Raw genomic sequence first — 18,954 nt, 5'->3', positions numbered from 1 at the left:
CCCAGATGTGTCCTATGGTCAGAACACACATATAAAGATATGAACAGTAAAAATATACAAAATATTCTCAGCCAAAAGGAACTAAACAGCTAGTGATTTCACAGTGTAATGTGATTTATGTACGGTCAGAAAGTCTTCTAAAATCCTGGAAATTGTTTGCAGTGTAATGATGTGCTTGAAACCAGAGCATATATCACTATCTATCTACATTCTTATCACGTATGTAAATGCATATGCTCAGGGCTGAGAGTGTGTGTTTGAGAGCGATAGGATGAGTAGGAGTGTGTGTAATTACCCGTCTGTTACTGCATGTGTGTGTGTTTATCCCTTTCACAGTGAGTAAGGCGAGTGGGCGACAGCAGCAACTGGTCTGCCTGTGTGTTGTTGCACAGCAGACATGCCTCACACTGCACGATATTACTCATTTCCTCAGCCTTGTGTACATGCACACACACACACGCACAAACTCTCGCACTTTTTCACAGTCAGCCTTGCAGCCCTTTCGACATGGTGTGACACCACAATTTGCCTGTAGATCTGTACACACCGTTGCCTGAGTGGTGTGTGTGTGTGTGTGTGTGTGTGTGTGTGTGTGGAAGAGATGCAGGTGTGATGGACTGCAGGAGTAAGTGGCGTCACACGGATATCTGCTCCGCACACCCCATCGAGGTCAGTCGCATCAGGTCAGCAGTGCTTTTCATTTTGATCTCCATCTAAGTCATTAACACCCTTTAGGTGTGCGCGTCACATGCTTAGAAGCTGTTTCTGTAATCTGTGCTTTTCATTCTGGTTTTTTGCTTTACTTAAAGTTCATAGTTTACTTTGTAATTATTTAGTATTCATTGTTTTTTAGGTTCCCCTGGAACCCCCTTTTTAGGTTGTTATTAGTCAGTCATCGAAGATCACTGGTTCTCAGTGTTTCCACTAGTTCGTACTGCACAGATTACTTGCACTAGAACAGTAGAACATGAGTTAACATGAAAAGTAGTGAAAATGAATATACTGTGACACTTTGTTGAGCCTCAATGTTATTTGTGACAGTGAAGTGTAATAAATCCAGTCTGATGAATGAGAAAGATGTCTTTGCTGTCTGTAAGGATGGTGTATTACGCTGGCTGGTAATTAATGAGACGCTGTTAGAAAGCTCCTCTTAAAGACTAATTGTGTTTGTCAATTTGATTCAGATTTTTTTTTTAAAGCTTTCAAAAAAAAAATGTCTAAATGTATATATTAGCAGAGCATTGTGCATGATCCAAAAACATCATGTTAGAGAGAATTAATCTAACTCAACAAGCAGGTCTGAAAAACCATTCACAGGGATATAAGGTGTAAAATGTATTTGTACCCGACTTTCAAAAACTGAATGTTTAGGTTAATAATCATGGCGTGTTTCAGCTGTCAACATTTATGTAATATTTTAATTGAATTTTTCAACACTCCACCTAGAGATAATAAAGTTCAAGCTCGCAGAAATATCAGTTCAGGTCTAGGTATGTCTAGGTCTTCTATTGCCCAACCTTTCCAGTTCTGTTTTGAATTAAAAAAATTACCACAAAAATACTTATCAACTTTTATTATTATTATTATTATTTATATTTAAATGTCTGCTGGAGTAATATGATTATGTTTAATCCAGGATTTCTCTTCTTCATCATGAAAATGTTTTCATATGTGCAGCATTCAGAGATATAACAAACATTATGTGCGATTGAATTACTTTACACACTACAGTATATGGTGATGATGCACAAAACAATGTGTAAACACTATAAAAAACATAAAGCATTTGTAAGCACTTGACAGCTCAACATTTTGTCTTATGAGAAACTTACTAACACTCAGCTCTCCGTTTATTATTCAAGTAAATATTTTCTCCACAAATTGCACTAGAACTTGAGAGTTCATATAAAAAAAGGAACTTGTGACAATAATTAGAAATGGTCTCCATCCAATGTGAAGCTCAGACTGCTCAAACTGCTCTTGAACTTGTTTTAGCAGCTTGCTCCTGTGTGATGAGTTCTGAACAGTTTGACGGCCTACATTTTCCGACAGAATCCCTATATAGTCCTCTTAGCCTTCTTTGGTCACTGTGGATGTATGGACTCAGTTTCCATGGGAACAGCAGCAGGGTATCGGGTTCAGTGCATGCAGACAGTGTGGTAGACAGAGGCGTTGAGAGAGAGACCAGATGTGCTGGCAGCGCAGTGAAGTAGAAGTGTCTGAGGAGTGTTGGACTGACTTTAGAGACACTGCCCCACTGGAAGGTGTGAATGAAACAAGCAGATTTGTCTGCTTTAAGGAGCCTTGTTTGTGTGTGTGTGTGTGTGTGTGTGTGTGTGTGTGTGTGTGTGTGTGTGTGTGTATGTTCTTGTTGTTTTTTCAAATGGCGTATATCCCAAACTGAACTTCAATCATGAGGTAGCTTTTCCTATCACTACAGTAGCAGTTATTGACAAATTCTGGAATAAGTCTGGAGATTCCCATCACAGTTTAATGAGCAGAGGCAACCTATTAAGAACTGGCATATAGTCTCTTGCGGTATCTGTATGTGTGTGGGTGAGAAAATGTTTCTTGAGTGTTTGTGTATCAGTATATGTTTTGTTTGTTTGTTGGGACCACAACAGCAATATGGTGATAATCATATGGATGTTATATTTAGGTCTCAGTAGTCCAATTTATTGCTCCCACTAAAAAGCCCACAAAACCGAAGTTCTACAGAATAGAAGTTAGTCATATATAAAGGCCCCAGCAAGTGTATGGACAACTAAATCTGAGGTTAATCTGCTAGGATATAGATTTTATACTTATAAAATACTGTATTTAGGGCCTGCACTGATTTTGTTGTTGTGTGCATATACTGCTGTGGGCCGAGCAAGAGGTCAGTAACGTTTTCTTTTTTCTTGCACTTTCTCCTCTCAGGTGAGTGGGAGTTCTGAACGTGGCCGTGAGTGACACGTCGTGTGCGTGATGCTGATCAGCAGAAGAACATTTATCTCTCCTAGCCCCTTGTTTTCCCCAGCCCATGTAACCTAGTGTGGCCCAGAAGGCCCGGGGGATTGTCCCATGAATCCAAGCCCAGACCGCAGCAAGGAGTGTCTCCCCCCAAAAAAGCGGGAGTCCCGACAGGGCTCATCAGATCAACCAGCTCCAGAGGATGACTTCAAACCCCCCGCCCCTTTCCGAAGCCGACGGCAGCATCACTCCACCGAGGGTCACAGAGAGAGTGGGGATCTTCTACCACCCGCTCCCCCCATGCTGCCCCCTTATCCTCTGTCCTTGCCTTGGCAGGTGTCCTATACCCCCGGCATGCACCACTCGTACCTGCCGGTCCAGGTGGGAGAGCGGCGAGGGTCGTCTTCGGCATCCTGGAGAGAAACATTGTGTGGACGGGGTATGGATGGAGGACTGGAGCATACCATTCCCCACCACTCTCGCTGGCTGAGCAGTGACATCCCCCCCATTAGTGTGCAACCGCTCATCTCTGTGCCCACGTTCAAGAGTGTCTACACAGCCGAGTCCAGGGAAATGTGGTCCTACGGCCCCAGTCGGCGAGACTACAGCTCGTCTCTCTTCTCCCCCAATCTCTTCCCTCAGCCTGCGGCTTATCCCCACGACACCCTCCCTGACAGCAGACTCAGGTACCAAGGCAGACGGCCAAATGGTGTTGATAGCCCAGACAGCAGGCCTAGCAGAAGAGTGCCCTCTTGCGATGACTGCGGGAACGACAATGTGAGCAGGTTGGATGGTCCACATGCCAATGGCAGGAGAAGACAGGAGAATGCAACAAGACAGACCCTCGGGAGAGGCCTTCTGCCACGAGAGAACACAAGTGCACATTCCTCATGGGACAGGGACCGCCGGGGAACACCCAAAGCTCCAGTGCCCCCCTCGTCAGACACAAAGACAGGAAAGGCCATCACTTCTCAGGACCATTTTGGTGTTAGTGCCTCTCAGGCTGGAGCTCAGATCTACTATGCTCTGGGGTCCCTTTGCCCTTCTGCTCACCAGAACCCTCAAGCATATCCACAACTTAGTCCTTCTGTGTCCTGTTCCCAGAGGAATTCCCAGTACTCCCTGCAAAGCCAACAGAACAGCCATGGGTTTGAGACGGAATGGGATCCCTCTGCAGGGTCCTACCGCCCTCCCGTCGCTGTGCTCACGGGCCCCGACCCGCCCCCTTCTGCAGTCCTACCTCATTTTGCCAAAGGTTCCCTGATCGAGCTGGCCGGTGGCCATCTGAAGAGGGTGGAGGAGCTGAAGACTGAGGACTTCCTGCGCAGTGCTGACACCTTGCCTGAGTTTCACCTGAGCACCTGCACTATTCTGTTAATCTCGCCAGGACCCACTTATGGCTTCAACCACTTGCAGGTCTTACTCACAGACCGCAACACTCAGGTGAGTCACAACAAACATGTATACAGAAACCAAACGCTGATGCCAAGTCAAGTGATGTTATGCTGTAGAGCGCAACATGATAAGGAAGGGAATTTTAAAAACTACAACTAAATTAAAACTGAAAACAAAAGCACAAGTAAAACATGACAATTGTCTTGGAAGCTCTTTGCACAACTGATGAAGTATCACTATATTGCACAAACTAAATTAAAGCATGGGCCACTTTTTTCAGATCCTTTATGATCCTTTATTTCGTTGATGGATGAAAAACATAAAAAATGTTGTGCATGTTGAAGCAGCAACATGCCTTCCAATACTTGATGTCTTCCAGGTAACTGAAAAGGTTACTTAGAATCCTAATGAAGTCGGTACGATCGAATGTGTTGATGTCATTTCCACTGAAATACGAGTTCAGAGCAGGACATATCGAGCCTCTACATCTAATAATGTAGGGAGCGGGATATTTCAGATTCTACAGAGCGTTTGATTGGACAGAAAATATGATGAGAATCTGTGTGGTATTCCAGAAAAAAATGTTAGCTTACCATCACATATATCCTGAACTCTCGGGTGATAACCCCAATCCTTGCTTACTCATGGTATGCAGTTTCCAACACTGAGTTCTGGAGTACTGTAAGTTCGGTCAGCCCGGAGAGTAAACTCAAGAGTTAGCGGTGACCACACAAAGACATTCACCATGGAGTCGCCATGGAAACAGATGCTAAAAAGAAGCACTCCATGCCTCTTCTTTCTTCTTTTGTTTAATGCCTTAGTGCACACCGCCACCTACTGTGCAATCATTATTTATAGTGTAATTATATGGTTTGTTTGATGCTAATTAAATTAAAGAAAGATTGAAAGATTGAAAAAAAACAAAAAAAACAAAAAAACAGTCTGTGCTGTAATATTTAATATGGTTGTATAAATGGATTTTTTTTTTATTTAGCCATTTTGCGTCCACATTTCTTGTAAGATGAAATGTATCACAATTGTATTTTTATTAGAAATACATTATATAAAAACGTCCCGTTGCAAAAAAAAAAGCCTTTCGAGTGAAGATTCAAGATGTGTGAGATGAGGATAAAATAAATATATCAGAGTAACGTAAACATTGCTTTATGTTATTATCGTGCTTTATAATCAAATATATTACATATAAGATAGCACACTATCTTATAGATAACCTTAAGGCTAACATATTCATACTAAGAGCCAAAAAAACGATGAAAATCTTTATTTAGGACTTCATTGTTCACAGGTCTCAGGGTGGCAAGAGGATAAACACTACAATAGGATTGCTGGAGAGAATATATTTAGATTTTTCTTCCTTAATGATTATCCCTTAAACATAATGTTGATAACACCAAATAATTTCATAAGAAACCTTGTGTTTGTCTTTTTCCCAGCTGCCTCTACTCTTTGCTAAGCTGTTCACATTCAGCCAAGGCTCAGGATCAGGGAAAAAAGTCTTTCATGAGAGGTTCAGAAGAACAGCTGGGATGTTAAAATATCCCCAGAAGAAGCCAGAAATGTACAAGAATAAAAAATAAAAAAACACGGCAGTATTAACGTTGCAAAATTTGAATACAGTTTCAGCTGTAAAACAGCTCCTCAGAAGACAATAATGCCATTTATGAGATTAAGTCTGTTCAGTGGTGAAATTAATCTGATTAATCTATAAATCAGTTTAACAGAAAGCAGTGATGTCTGTTCTCATCCAATAGTGTTAGTGCAGTCAAATCGATAATATTGCTGAATATGAAGTGTCTTTTAAACCCCAGCTAAGACAGTGAAGACAGTTCACCAAACTCAAAACAGTAACAATTCTGGTTATGTAAAATGTGTCAGTTTCATAAGCTAAAAAAAAAGTTAGAAATACTCACCAAGGTTATTAAGTAGAGCGTCACAGTCCCGCCCACAGCCGGTGCCGGAAGTAGGAATTCAATACAATTTCTCCATTGACAGGTGGGATATAAGCCATGAAAACGTAACCATACATGGTAGACTTAAAACCAGCTACGGCTGTACTAAGCGATTGTGTATGCTCATATAAACGCCAAAGGTTCATGGGGCACTAACCTTGTTTTGAGATAAATGCCTTTTATTCGCAATGTCTTGGAGAAGTACTTCATTACCCACAATCCTGAACAATCCCACAATCCCACAGTGATGCATCTGATTGGTGGAGCTCGTGTAACTGTCTGGTTAAACCCCGCGAAGGTCCGTGAAGACTGAAGATCATTAATAAAAAAAAACCTGTGTTGTGTTTCTGCACGGTAGATTTATCAGTGCAATCATGATCTCTTGGCTGCCATGATGGCTTTTTTCAAGGAGGAAAACAAAAGTGTTCAGAGGGACGAAAACCACTTCGGGTCATGTGGTTGAGTGTAGCGTGTCCGAGGGTCAGCTTGTGGGTTTTGTAAGGGCCGGCATGAGGGACAAGACCTACAAAGTTGTGGTGAGTTTTGCAGGGAGGTTGGTAACGTTAGTTAGCATTATCGTTCACTTTAGCTAGGCTACTGTAGCCTTCATATGGTATGAGTCATATCAAGCATTTTATGATGCCACTGTCAAAACAATATTTAGCCTAGGCATACCTCTTCATGCATTTACTGAACATTTGTGTAATAATTCATGGCAAGTTAATAAACTGAATATGATGGTGGTCCAAGAGGATCAGAGCGGTGGCGTGCGGCACTTTCTGGTTTGCTGACCATCACTTTTTAATTTTCACTTGTTGTGGATGTTAAGAAAATACATTAAATGTTATTAAAATTAAGGATGAAGTATAACTTCATGAATAAAATGAGCATGGACCACAAGTGGGGAATTGTTGAGGCATTTGTCAGCAACCTGCCCGTGGGCCGCTGAAACTGATGAGCAGAACGATCAAATACACCATGATAAATATAAAATTCAATACACAATACCTATATAAAACACTATTATTTACACGATTACTGCTGAAAGAACTGCTATTAACTGCACATTCACTATATCAAATTGTGATGCTCTATAGGTTCAACTCATTTGAATACTTAAATTTTCCCCTGCTCAATGCAGTTGAATACTTTGAGCATTAGAGTCTACAGGGTATAATTGTGATATTTCGGATCATGATTTTCATTATCATTATCAGCCACCTTTGGAGTGAGAACAGTTTGGCCTTTTTAAATGGCTGTCAATGGAAGAAAATAAAGTAAGCTCACTTTATGAACTGACAGCCTGTCTGCTAATGTTAAACATTCATGTTGGAGCGAGCTATATTTGGAGTTTACAACAAAATATATGTTGTTTTATTAGAGAAGTCACAAGAATATTGTTTTGCAACAGGAGAGATTCAGTTTGTGGCTCCACTCAACAATGGTTGATTGTCCGGAAAAAAGCGATTCAGTCATTGAGAATTATATTTTACAATAAACATATTTCAGTCTAATCTTTGATTTAGATAACCTGGCTTATTTCAGATGTTTTTCGTTTTGGCTAGTAGAAGTTCTTTAGCAAAGTTTTCTGTTTATTTTGATTAATTCATTCATTCATTTTTGTACAATAAATATACTGTCATTAAATATGTTGATATTAAATACAGAAGTAAAATTATTTTATAAATTAGCACTGAATGAGATCCCATAATAATTTAATATAGCTTTACAGTTAACAATAAATATAACATTTAATTAATATCATATTTTTTACATATGATAGTTGCATTATAAATGGTGATTATCTGTAAAGTGGACGCCCAACATAATATATGTTAATTATCATTTGAATCTAACCATGTCATGTCAACAAATGGAAAAGTCAGACAGCTGTTTCTTATCATGTTAATTATTGTCTGTCACCCCAAATACTTTACATATTCTTCTCTTATTGAAAAACTGGTGCTTTATTTACCTTGAACAAAACGGACAAACATTAAGGAGACCTTTGTCTCAAAACATAGACAATAATTTTATTGATTCTTATGTTGTACATAAATAAAAAAAATAATAAAAAATAATAATAAAAAAAAAAAAGATCAATTTATTAGTTTAAATTAGCGCAGAATCAACTTCCGAGATCGTGTCAAGGATCAGCCAAATTCCATGTGTGTCATCGAAAGGTTGTTAAGAAAAGTTCTGAGCTGAATGTGAGTGCCATCTAGTGGTTTAAAGGAGCATTCAGCACCTATGGGTGCAAACAACACTTCTTTCTCAAAGAGCATTTGAGCACTTGAGCTCCTGCTAGAGGTGTTGGTGCCAAGCGACCACACTGCTCAGGTTTGTACTCTTCTACCAGTTTACTTTACCAAGAACAAGAACAAAGGCTTTTTGTGAGAAAAAGCGTTCCACTGTGTGCAGTCAGCTTCAATTGGCAAAACAGAAGTTTACTCATTCCACTAGTGTTGGTCCAACATTATTTTCATTAGTTTTAACTGAAACTTGATAGAAAGAGGAAATGCTGATTAGGAAAGGAGACTTGTATGTGATGATGTGTGCTGCTTTACATGTGTCCTAACCAGACGCGATGCGCTAAGATTCCAGCGACAAATAATGTGTCTGTTCACACTAGACGCGACGCGACTGCGAGATGCGTCATAATCAATCAAAACCCACAGCCAATCAGAACAGCGTGTGGGCAGAGTCAGCCAATCAGAACAGCATGTGGGTGGAGTCAGCCAATCAGAACAGCGTGTGGGTGGAGTCAGCCAATCAGAACAGCGTGTGGGTGGAGTCTCGCAGCGAGTGCACAGCCCCAGAGAGTAATCTCGACGGCACTCGCAAGAAAATGGATAAGTTGCTACATAATCAAATTCGCAAATATTACACCATTTAAACATTATTAAAAATACATAGGCTACTGAGTTACTAAATCTTTGTCAAAGAATACGCTTGTTTGTTCACAGTTTGAACGTTCTTGTTTCCAGATCTGAGGTGAATTATCCACTGTTGCTTTTACAGCCACAAAGCTGGAGCACTAGATGATATTCAGAGTCACATGACACGCTTTAAACATTAAATAAAGCACATAAACAGCACCTGAGATCATCATCGCCACACTTTGTGTTTGTTGTTCCAGCGCGACGTCGCAGAAAAATAGAAACTGTTTCTAAAGCAGAATCGTCGCGTGTCGCCGTCGCGGCTGGTCAGGACACACACTCTGATTAACATGGAAAATAACCTTTTAGGACACGGTGTTACTTAATAACAATAAATGATGTTTTCTAACAAAGACTTATGATTTGTATTTCTCTCTCTGCGAAATGGTGGCTTTCTTGGCAGGAAATCTCTCAAGTGAAGTGTTGTCCTCTTACCGAAGTGTGCTTTCTTGTCCCGGCAGGAGCTTCTCACAGTGTTAGCGGAGTATCCGTTCTTCGTGCGGGACCGCGGCTGGTCTTCCTGCAGTCCCCAGCGGAGCGCGCGGCTGTACGGGCTGCAGTGCCGTCAGCTCAGCGCCGGGGACGTGTGTCTGGCTCTGACTCCCACACCTGCTCCGAGCGGGCCGGCGGAGATGCCCCCCCCCCGCGCACCCGTCCCAGCGCCGCAGCCGCCAGAGCCGCCGCGCACACGCAAGAGACGCTGGTCCGCCCCCGAGCTGCCGCCCGGAAGCAAGACTAGCACCCATTTACCTCAAGGCTCGAAGCTCGAGAGACGGCAGTGAAGTCTCCAGTTGACTTCACTCCGGCGGGAAGGTTTAGCAAATGATTATTGGTAACCTCATAGATACAGCCGAACAGCTATTACGGTCCTCTCGTATTAGACGTGATTTCAGAATGTAGAACACCACATGCTAGCGAATCCCAAAATGCACAATGAGACAATCAAAAAAGTCACTTACTCGTGATGCCATGCACCTTTTAGTTATGCTAATCTCAAGCCTCTTTCTGCAGGGTATGTCGTTTCAATCAGTATTATAACAAGCCAATGCTACGGGATGGAAAGAAAAGTACACAATTATATAAGAATATATCATTACAAGTGATCTGTGAATATGCTAAACGAAATAGTCTACTGTTATTTTGGTAATGCAGTCTTGTTTCATGCTTATGAACTGCGTTTGTACCTTCAGTCCAGCAGGCAAGCTGAATGTAAAGCAGCCTTCAGCCAAGCTTTCAGTGTGGGGACAATATGCTAGTTCACTTTAGCATTACACAGTCCAGCCTGTCTTACCCAGGGAAGAGACACTAATGATGGACTGAAACCAAACTCACACACGACCCTGGGCCTGGTGTTTTTAAAGAGCGATGGTGCTAATGACACATCAGAGAAGTCCTGTGGGGATTTGTGGGGGAAAATGACAGAAATCTAGTGTTTTGAACTCAGATACGGGTATATCTACTCTTGATTAAGCACACTCTATCACTTTATTTTTCTCTGATTTATTTTTTGTTGTTGTGGTTTCTCAAATAATATTTGCTGTTAGATTTTTTTCTTTATAAATGTTCTAAATGCTCTAAAATTGTATATTTTTAAAGTTGTGAGACAGTAATACAATGTTGGCTAGAAATAAAAGAACGGCTTTCTAGATTTATATCGAAAGGATCTAATTCCATTTTTAGCATCGCAATGAAACGACAAATGAAAACAATCCCATATTCTGAGTAATGGTTTGATGAGGTCAGAGAGTCGAAACCTTCAGAAGCATCACACACACACACACGTCCAAATGCTACTCTATGTCTGGCAACATGTCAAGCTAATGGAAAAGTTCAAATGTTAAATTCAAAACTCAATCTGGCCACGGTGAAAAGCAATACCTGGATTTGTTTTTAAAGAATAAATGTAATCCATTAATTCCACACCTTCAAATGTAATCTGCTCAAAATATCTCATATGTCTTATTATAAGTGCCTCCTCGAGAGTACGGGAGCTCGGAGCAGCCAGTCTCGGTAAACCCCTTCTTCCCGCGAGCCTGCTCTGCTCTGATTGGTCAGATGGCCTAATGTGTTATGATTGGTCGACTGCTTACAACGTCTGTCGGAAACATTTCAGCTCTTCCTCAGCGATTGATACAAACGGTAACAATGGCGCCGGTTTCTCTGTATCAATCCCAGCGCAAGTCCTGGATCCGACCTGGATCTGCAGAACACGGCGTCTTCTCGACATGAACGACGACACCAAACTCCAGTCTCAGATACAACTACAGCGTTCGAGGGTTGAAGTAGAGGTCGTTCGCCGGCAGCCAATGAAGATCATAGGCTTGCATTATGCAAATTTGTTTCACTGTTACTGTTAGAACAGGAAGTGAAACTGGAATTGCTGACGACTCGTTTTGGCAGAATCAATCCTTTCTTTTAGGAAACAAAAACTTCATTTGTTGTGCACTTTGATCTTTAAAACTTTGCAGACATTTTACATTCACAAACGGCTTCATTCCACACAGGATGAAAGGGAATATCTGAATAGGGGCATTTCAAATAAAAAGAAAATTCTCATTGAAAGGGTAAAATAAAGATTCTTAACTTCTTGCTGTCCTTCCTCTGACCTCTGACCTCTTCTCTGAGGGGTTTCAGGGTCAGACTGATAAACATTGCCCATACATGTATGTAATGTGACTACATTCTCTTCACTACAAGCTGTCACATTTTCCTTCTGAAATAACCAAATGATACAGAAGATTAACAAAACTCTTTATTTTAATTTAATTTTCCACACATAATTTTACAGAAAGATAAATCACAATGTAATTGCATCAGTATCATGATTATTAGTAAAAAAATAAAGATTAGTCTAAAGATATAGAGCTTCATAATGAGAGAAAAAAGCATTTAATTCTGCAGCAGTTAGTTAGAGAAATATGAATGTTATCATAATTTGAAGTGTGTGCTGTTGTGGTCGAGGTGTGTCTAATCACTGGTTTTCGTGTGTGTGGGGGATTGCTTCGTCTCCACATCATTAGGAGCCTGATGCCTGCGGAGACACTCCACAGCGAACAGAGGAATCACCTACACAGAGAAGGAGAGAATATTCATGTCCCGTGTGATTACTCCACAACGCCCTCTACTGGCAGTGCTTGGACTACTGCTGCTTTTACAGAACAGTGCTTGATTTAACATTGGAACAACAACAAAAACAATCTAAAAACTTAAATATCAGGACATTTTAAATTGTATACTTAAATGAGTCTATAAAATAGATGATAAAATAATGAATAGGTAAATGAATAAGTTAAATTGCATAAAATTATGTTTTGGTCCTGACCACAGCTCTGCCCCTTGGAAATGTTTTTGTCTCAGAATAATGAGAACATATCTCATAATTATGACTTTGTATCTCATAAGCAAAAGATACAATGTCATAATTAAGATTCATTATATCATAATACTGACTTCATAATAAGGAGAACATTTCCTATAATTAAGTTCTAATAATAATGACTCATGATTTTGTTCAGTCATTGTGAGGCTGTTGAAATTCACGTCTATGAGAAAATTGTGTAATTGTTATGCAATTATGTAAATTAAGTCGTGGAAACCGGTGCCCATATGTTTTGACCCACATAGCAACATTGTTTCGGCCCAGATCCGGCCACATCTGGCACATGTGGAAAGATGATCCGGCCCACATCTGGCACATGTGGAAAGATGATCCGGCCCACATCTGGCACATGTGGAAAGATGATCCGGCCCACATCTGGCACATGTGGAAAGATGATCCGGCCCACATCTGGCACATGTGGAAACATGATCCGGCCCACATCTGGCACATGTGGAAAGATGATCCGGCCCACATCTGGCACATGTGGAAACATGATCCGGCCCACATCTGGCACATGTGGAAACATGATCCGGCCCACATCTGGCACATGTGGAAACATGATCCGCTCCGCATCTGGCACATGTGGAAACATGATCCGGCCCACATCTGGCACATGTGGAAACATGATCCGCTCCGCATCTGGCACATGTGGAAACATGATCCGGCCCACATGCAGCGTGGAATGACGGCCCTTGAGCCTTGTTTTTTTTTGAGCGCTAAGAGTCAACATTATCGGGAAACCCAGCCCTGACTGGTTCCCCGAGAACCAAACGTCCCCCTAGGGCCATTTTCCTGGTTTGTTTATTGTGGAGTAAACTGTGTTTTTTAAATGGCGGGTGCTGTTTCGAATGGCATGCATTCGGCTAATCAGCATACACATACGTCACTGGAAGTTCCTATTGTGCTGGTTTAGACCCTACTCTGAAATAGGAGCTAATTTAGTTCCCGACCAAATGCATTCCTAGAACTAAATTCATAGTTCCTGCGGTGTAAACACCCCAAAAAGTTGGTACTTCCGTTATTAGTTCTAGGAACTATGAAAAGGTTCCACCGGTGCGAAAGCACCTATTGAGACAAAGGTTGAAAACCTCGAAAACTTTAGAAATCCTTTCAGTGAACAGTTTTAAAATAACCGTTTTTTTCTTAGTGTGAAGAGGATTTTCTCCTTTAAACTGCAGTGAACCAAAGACAGTCTCAAAAACACGGTTTGAAATCGCTGGTGTTTCTGACGTCACAAACTACCTTGTAACCAATCAGATCAACGTGTGATCGTCAACCAGTGGATCTCTGAGCTGAGTGAGTGAGTGGAGGCGGGGCAAAAAAAAAAGAAAGAAAAGTACACAGCAAAAACTCCAGTGTTAAATTAACTCTCCTGGGAGTTTATTGACTCCACACTCATGAGTGTTAAATTAACTCTGAAGCAGTGTTAAAGTTAATGAGATAATTAAGTGATTAATTGAGTGATGATTGAGCATTATTGAAGACACCTGATGTTAACAAGCAGAATCACTGAAGGAGAAAAGCACTATTTTAAGTCACCATTATGATGATCAGTGTTTGCTCTAGTTGGGCTCTTCACCCTTAAAGGTTTAACTTTAGATTCTGTTTGGCTGCTGTAACTGAGTTATGACTGCCAGATGAACAAAGAGAAAAAGTGATCAGGTGGTGTTGGTTTTGACATAATTATTTGACCTGAATCACTAAACTCATTTAGAGCCTTATCTCTGATTTAGATTTATATAGTTGATTACATAATCACAGTGATTCTACAGCATAAGATCCAGAATTTACTAAATTATCCAAAGAATTTCTTAAAAGTAGTTCTGATAAAAAACACGCACAGATATCAAGAATCAGTGTATGAATCTTAGCAATGTTGACAAAAAGAATATTCAATTAGGAAAAGGAAAATACTAAGACGATTCAGATCATAATTTATTCATACCGCAATGCATGATGGGAGCCATTAATGAGTTTTAATTGGTGGCACCCAGAATGCACTGCAACATGCTTTATTATTGTCACCATTGTTGAGATTCACTGGCTGATTATTGATGTATGTGTTCAAAAGAAAAATACCTTTTCAAAGTCTTTTGATCAGAACAACTTTTAAGAAATATTTTTCATTATAATGAAAATGCAGAAAATAATATGCTTTAGAATCACAGGCTGCTGTAATCAACAAGGTAAACTTAACTCTCTAAATGAGTTCAGGTCAAACGATGATTATGTCAAAACATAACCAACACCACCTGATCACCTTTTCTCTTTGTTCATCTGGCAGTCATAACTCAGTTTCAACAGCAATAAAAAAATAAAAAAATCTAAAGTTAGTTTAAGGGTCAAGAGCCCAACTAAAGCAAACACTGATCACCATAATACATTTGTGTTTTTCTCCTTCAGTGATTCTGCTTGTTAACATCAGGTGTCTTCAATAATGCTCAATCATCACTCAATTAATCACTTAATTATCTCATTAACTTAAACACTGCTTCAGAGTTCATTTAACACTCATATTTTAACATTTTAACACTTTAACCCTCTTGAGTGTGTAGCCAAATAAACTCTAAGGAGAGTTAATTTTAACACTGGAGTTTTGCTGTGTAATTTTTAGCTGTTCAGAAACTCTGTTTAAGGTGCATAGTGTAATATTTAGGAGGATCTGTTGACAGAAATGCAATATCATATACATAACTATGTTTTCAGTGGTGTATAAAGACCTTACATAATGAACCGTTATGTTTGTATTGAGCCATTTCTATCTACACACACCGCGGGTCACTGAAATAGCCATTTTGCACCGACATGTTTCTACAGTAGCCCTAAACAGAAAACGTGTTTTGTCACTATGTTATTTTGCGTGCAAAGAAGCTAGCTAAAGTCAGCGAATAAAACACTGACACAATGATGAACAAGTAACAATAATATTCACACTAACATATCGGTTTACTGAATAATCAAGTAAACCTAATTTCTTAATTTATCTTTGTAAAGAAACCTCATTGCTGAACTGGCTACTCTCTACTGTCTCAGACGATGACAACTTTTCCTGTCGGCCACTGTAACTGCTGTTGGTTGCAATTCGCAACCTCACCACTAGATGCTGCTAAAATCACACAGTGCACCTTTAAGTGAAAACCACGTGAGTAAAACCAACTTTTACCTGCTTAAATTAAATGATGCAGTGGTCCATTGACATTTAATGACTTTTAAATGGCCAGGAATCAGGATTTCTGACATTTATATTTGCCTGATTTCAACGCTGGGGAAATACATAAAGCAAAGCCTGAAATCATACACAAGCCCTAAATACAAGCTAGATCTAAATCTAGATAGACAATCTATAAGACATCGCCCAGCTCTAAAAAGAAGTTAAAGCACTAAGGCATAACAAGCATATGACTTTATGTTTTATAAAAAACAGTATTTAAGTTAAAAATCGGTCAGTGACATTTAAAATCCAATAAAAGGAGGAATATTAGTGCTATTTGGTGGAAATCAAATGTCATGTAAATGTTTAACCACTACTAGATGTAACAGTTGTAAGCATTAACAAACATAAATCTCAAGACATCAGCCGCAGAGTCATGTAGTTTTCATTGTTTTAAGTTTTAATGCTTAACTTTCCAGATGGCAGTAGAGATGACCTGCACCAGGATCGGTGTGTGTGTGTGTGTGTGTGTGTGTGGTTCAGGTATACCAAATGTTATGGGGACAAATAGACAAATAATCATATTTTTCTTACCCCACTGGCAGATCATTTTACTTGTTTTACGCAAAATGCACTTAATTTATATTTTTTCCCCACAGGAGACTACTTATGCCATTTTGCAAGTAATTGCATCTTGATTTAAGATTTTTTTAGACATTTTGACTGAAAAAAATAAAATAAAAATAAGACATGCATTTTTTTGTAGTGTAGAATATAGAGTTTCTTCAGTATAAAAATCATTGTCTATGGAATGTCCCCACAAAACATGGAAACTCAACATTTGTAGTGTGTGTGCAAGTCTGTGTGTGTGCGTATATAAATTAGGACTACAATGTATTAAATTATGAATAACAGCATTTTTTTGTTGTGTCAGAAATGAGCTGTTTAGGCGAGATCACGTGATGCTTTCATGGGCCCAGACGCACATTAGTCAAGCTCCGCGTATTCTTTTACTGCTTTTTTACTTTATTTTTGACATCTGGGGTAGTTCTTTCGTTTCCAGTTGGCTTGTAAATGTCACACAGTCGGAAACTTGCTTATCTTTCCCCTTCATTTCCTCCAGTAAAGAAGAAAACTAAATCAGCAGCCGCGACGGGCAGAGCGGACATGGAGGACAACATGGCGACCACTATAAAGCGATCTGAGGACATTTTGAAAAGCGAATTAACAGCAATCCGTACGGAATTCGCCTCTCACATGACCACTATCCAGAATGACTTTTTAACCGGGGAACAGAGAGAACAGAAACGAGTGGTCAACGAACACACTAGGCGTTTGGATGTACACGAGCAACAAGTGACAGATCTACAGGATCGCAGTAACTTCCGGCTGTTAGGGTTACCTGAAGGGGCTGAGAAAGATGACCCAACTGGCTTTCTGAAATGGTCACTGCCGACCTGGATCCCATCACTAGCGGGCAAAGAAATCGAAATCGAACGTGCGCACCGAGTTTACCCCAGAGCTTCAACTGATCAATCCAAACCGCGAGTGTTTTTTTTTTCAAACTGCTACACTACAACGACAGGAATCTTATTCTAAATGAAGTAAGATGCCACGGTCCTGTAAAAACAAACAAGGTTGCAATGCTAAGCTTTTTCCCCGACTACTTCTCTCCCGCGACGGCAAAGAACCGGAGCTCCTTCACTATAATAAGGAAATAACTAAACGAGGCAGGTCTGCAACTTTCTACCGTATCCAGCCACGCTGAAGACTGTCATGCAACACGCCGACTCCAATCTACTGTACTCTCCGGAGGAAGCGCGTAAATTCCCAAGCTTGATTTCCCGACCTCACTTTTCAAGGATGGACATAGTAGACACAGAAGAGATTAGTACTGAGGAACTCCAGACTTGTCCACACTAATATTTTTGTCTTCGTTTTGTCCTTCCGTCCACACTGAGACTGCGTTTTTATTGATGAAAACAAAGCTTTTTTGAAAACGCACTCCAAAGTGGATACATCTGAAAACGCCATTTTCACGTTGTAGTGTGGACTGTAGTATGGACTGTAGTATGGACTGTAGTGTGGACTGTAGTATGGACTGTAGTGTGGACTGTAGTATGGACTGTAGTGTGGACTGTAGTGTGGACTGTAGTGTGGACTGTAGTGTGGACTGTAGTGTGGACTGTAGTGTGGACTGTAGTATGGACTGTAGTGTGGACTGTAGTATGGACTGTAGTGTGGACTGTAGTGTGGACTGTAGTGTGGACTGTAGTATGGACTGTAGTGTGGACTGTAGTGTGGACTGTAGTATGGACTGTAGTGTGGACTGTAGTGTGGACTGTAGTATGGAGTGTAGTGTGGACTGTAGTATGGACTGTAGTGTGGACTGTAGTGTGGACTGTAGTGTGGACTGTAGTGTGGATTGTAGTATGGACTGTAGTGTGGACTGTAGTGTGGACTGTAGTATGGACTGTAGTGTGGACTGTAGTGTGGACTGTAGTGTGGACTGTAGTGTGGACTGTAGTATGGACTGTAGTGTGGACTGTAGTGTGGACTGTAGTGTGGACTGTAGTGTGGCCTGTAGTGTGGACTGTAGTGTGGCCTGTACTGTGGACTGTAGTGTGGACTGTAGTGTGGACTGTAGTGTGGACTGTAGTGTGGACTGTAGTGTGGACTGTAGTGTGGACTGTAGTATGGACTGTAGTATGGACTGTAGTGTGGACTGTAGTGTGGACTGTAGTGTGGCCTGTAGTGTGGACTGTAGTGTGGCCTGTACTGTGGACTGTAGTGTGGACTGTAGTGTGGACTGTAGTGTGGACTGTAGTGTGGACTGTAGTATGGACTGTAGTGTGGACTGTAGTGTGGACTGTAGTGTGGACTGTAGTGTGGCCTGTAGTGTGGACTGTAGTGTGGCCTGTACTGTGGACTGTAGTATGGACTGTAGTGTGGACTGTAGTGTGGACTGTAGTGTGGACTGTAGTGTGGACTGTAGTGTGGACTGTAGTGTGGCCTGTACTGTGGACTGTAGTATGGACTGTAGTGTGGACTGTAGTGTGGACTGTAGTGTGGCCTGTAGTGTGGACTGTAGTGTGGACTGTAGTGTGGCCTGTACTGTGGACTGTAGTGTGGACTGTAGTGTGGACTGTAGTGTGGACTGTAGTGTGG

General features: G+C 40.8%; 2 protein-coding genes across 9 annotated transcripts in view; one reads left to right on the top strand and one right to left on the bottom strand.

Annotated features, from left to right (window-relative positions):
* The window catches only part of LOC311302061 (uncharacterized protein), a 76,526-nt gene extending 65,343 nt beyond the window's left edge, over positions 1–11,183 (top strand). Inside the window, exons 2-4 of one of the 4 annotated variants that reach the window (XM_084427623.1) lie at positions 600–683; positions 2,920–4,395; positions 9,718–10,913. In XM_084427623.1, coding sequence (XP_084283749.1) covers positions 3,064–4,395; positions 9,718–10,038 — 1,653 coding nt within the window. In that variant the 5' untranslated portion in view covers positions 600–683; positions 2,920–3,063 and the 3' untranslated portion in view covers positions 10,039–10,913. Of the gene's footprint in view, positions 1–481; positions 684–2,919; positions 4,396–9,717 lie in introns of those variants that run through there. The other 3 variants (XM_084427625.1, XM_084427622.1, XM_084427624.1) reach the window with 3 other exon arrangements.
* An 807-nt stretch (positions 11,184–11,990) lies between these two features.
* irf10 (interferon regulatory factor 10) overlaps positions 11,991–18,954 on the bottom strand; it is a 31,309-nt gene continuing 24,345 nt past the window's right edge. For all 5 annotated transcript variants that reach the window (XM_084427619.1, XM_084427620.1, XM_084427617.1 and 2 more), the window contains one exon: positions 11,991–12,322. In XM_084427619.1, the coding sequence (XP_084283745.1) occupies positions 12,224–12,322 (99 nt within the window). In that variant the 3' untranslated portion in view covers positions 11,991–12,223. The remainder of the gene's footprint in view (positions 12,323–18,954) is intronic.

Source organism: Rutilus rutilus (assembly GCF_951802725.1).
Source record: "Rutilus rutilus genome assembly, chromosome: 13".
NCBI lineage: Eukaryota > Metazoa > Chordata > Actinopteri > Cypriniformes > Leuciscidae > Rutilus > Rutilus rutilus.
This window is presented reverse-complemented; position numbering and strand designations above follow the sequence as displayed.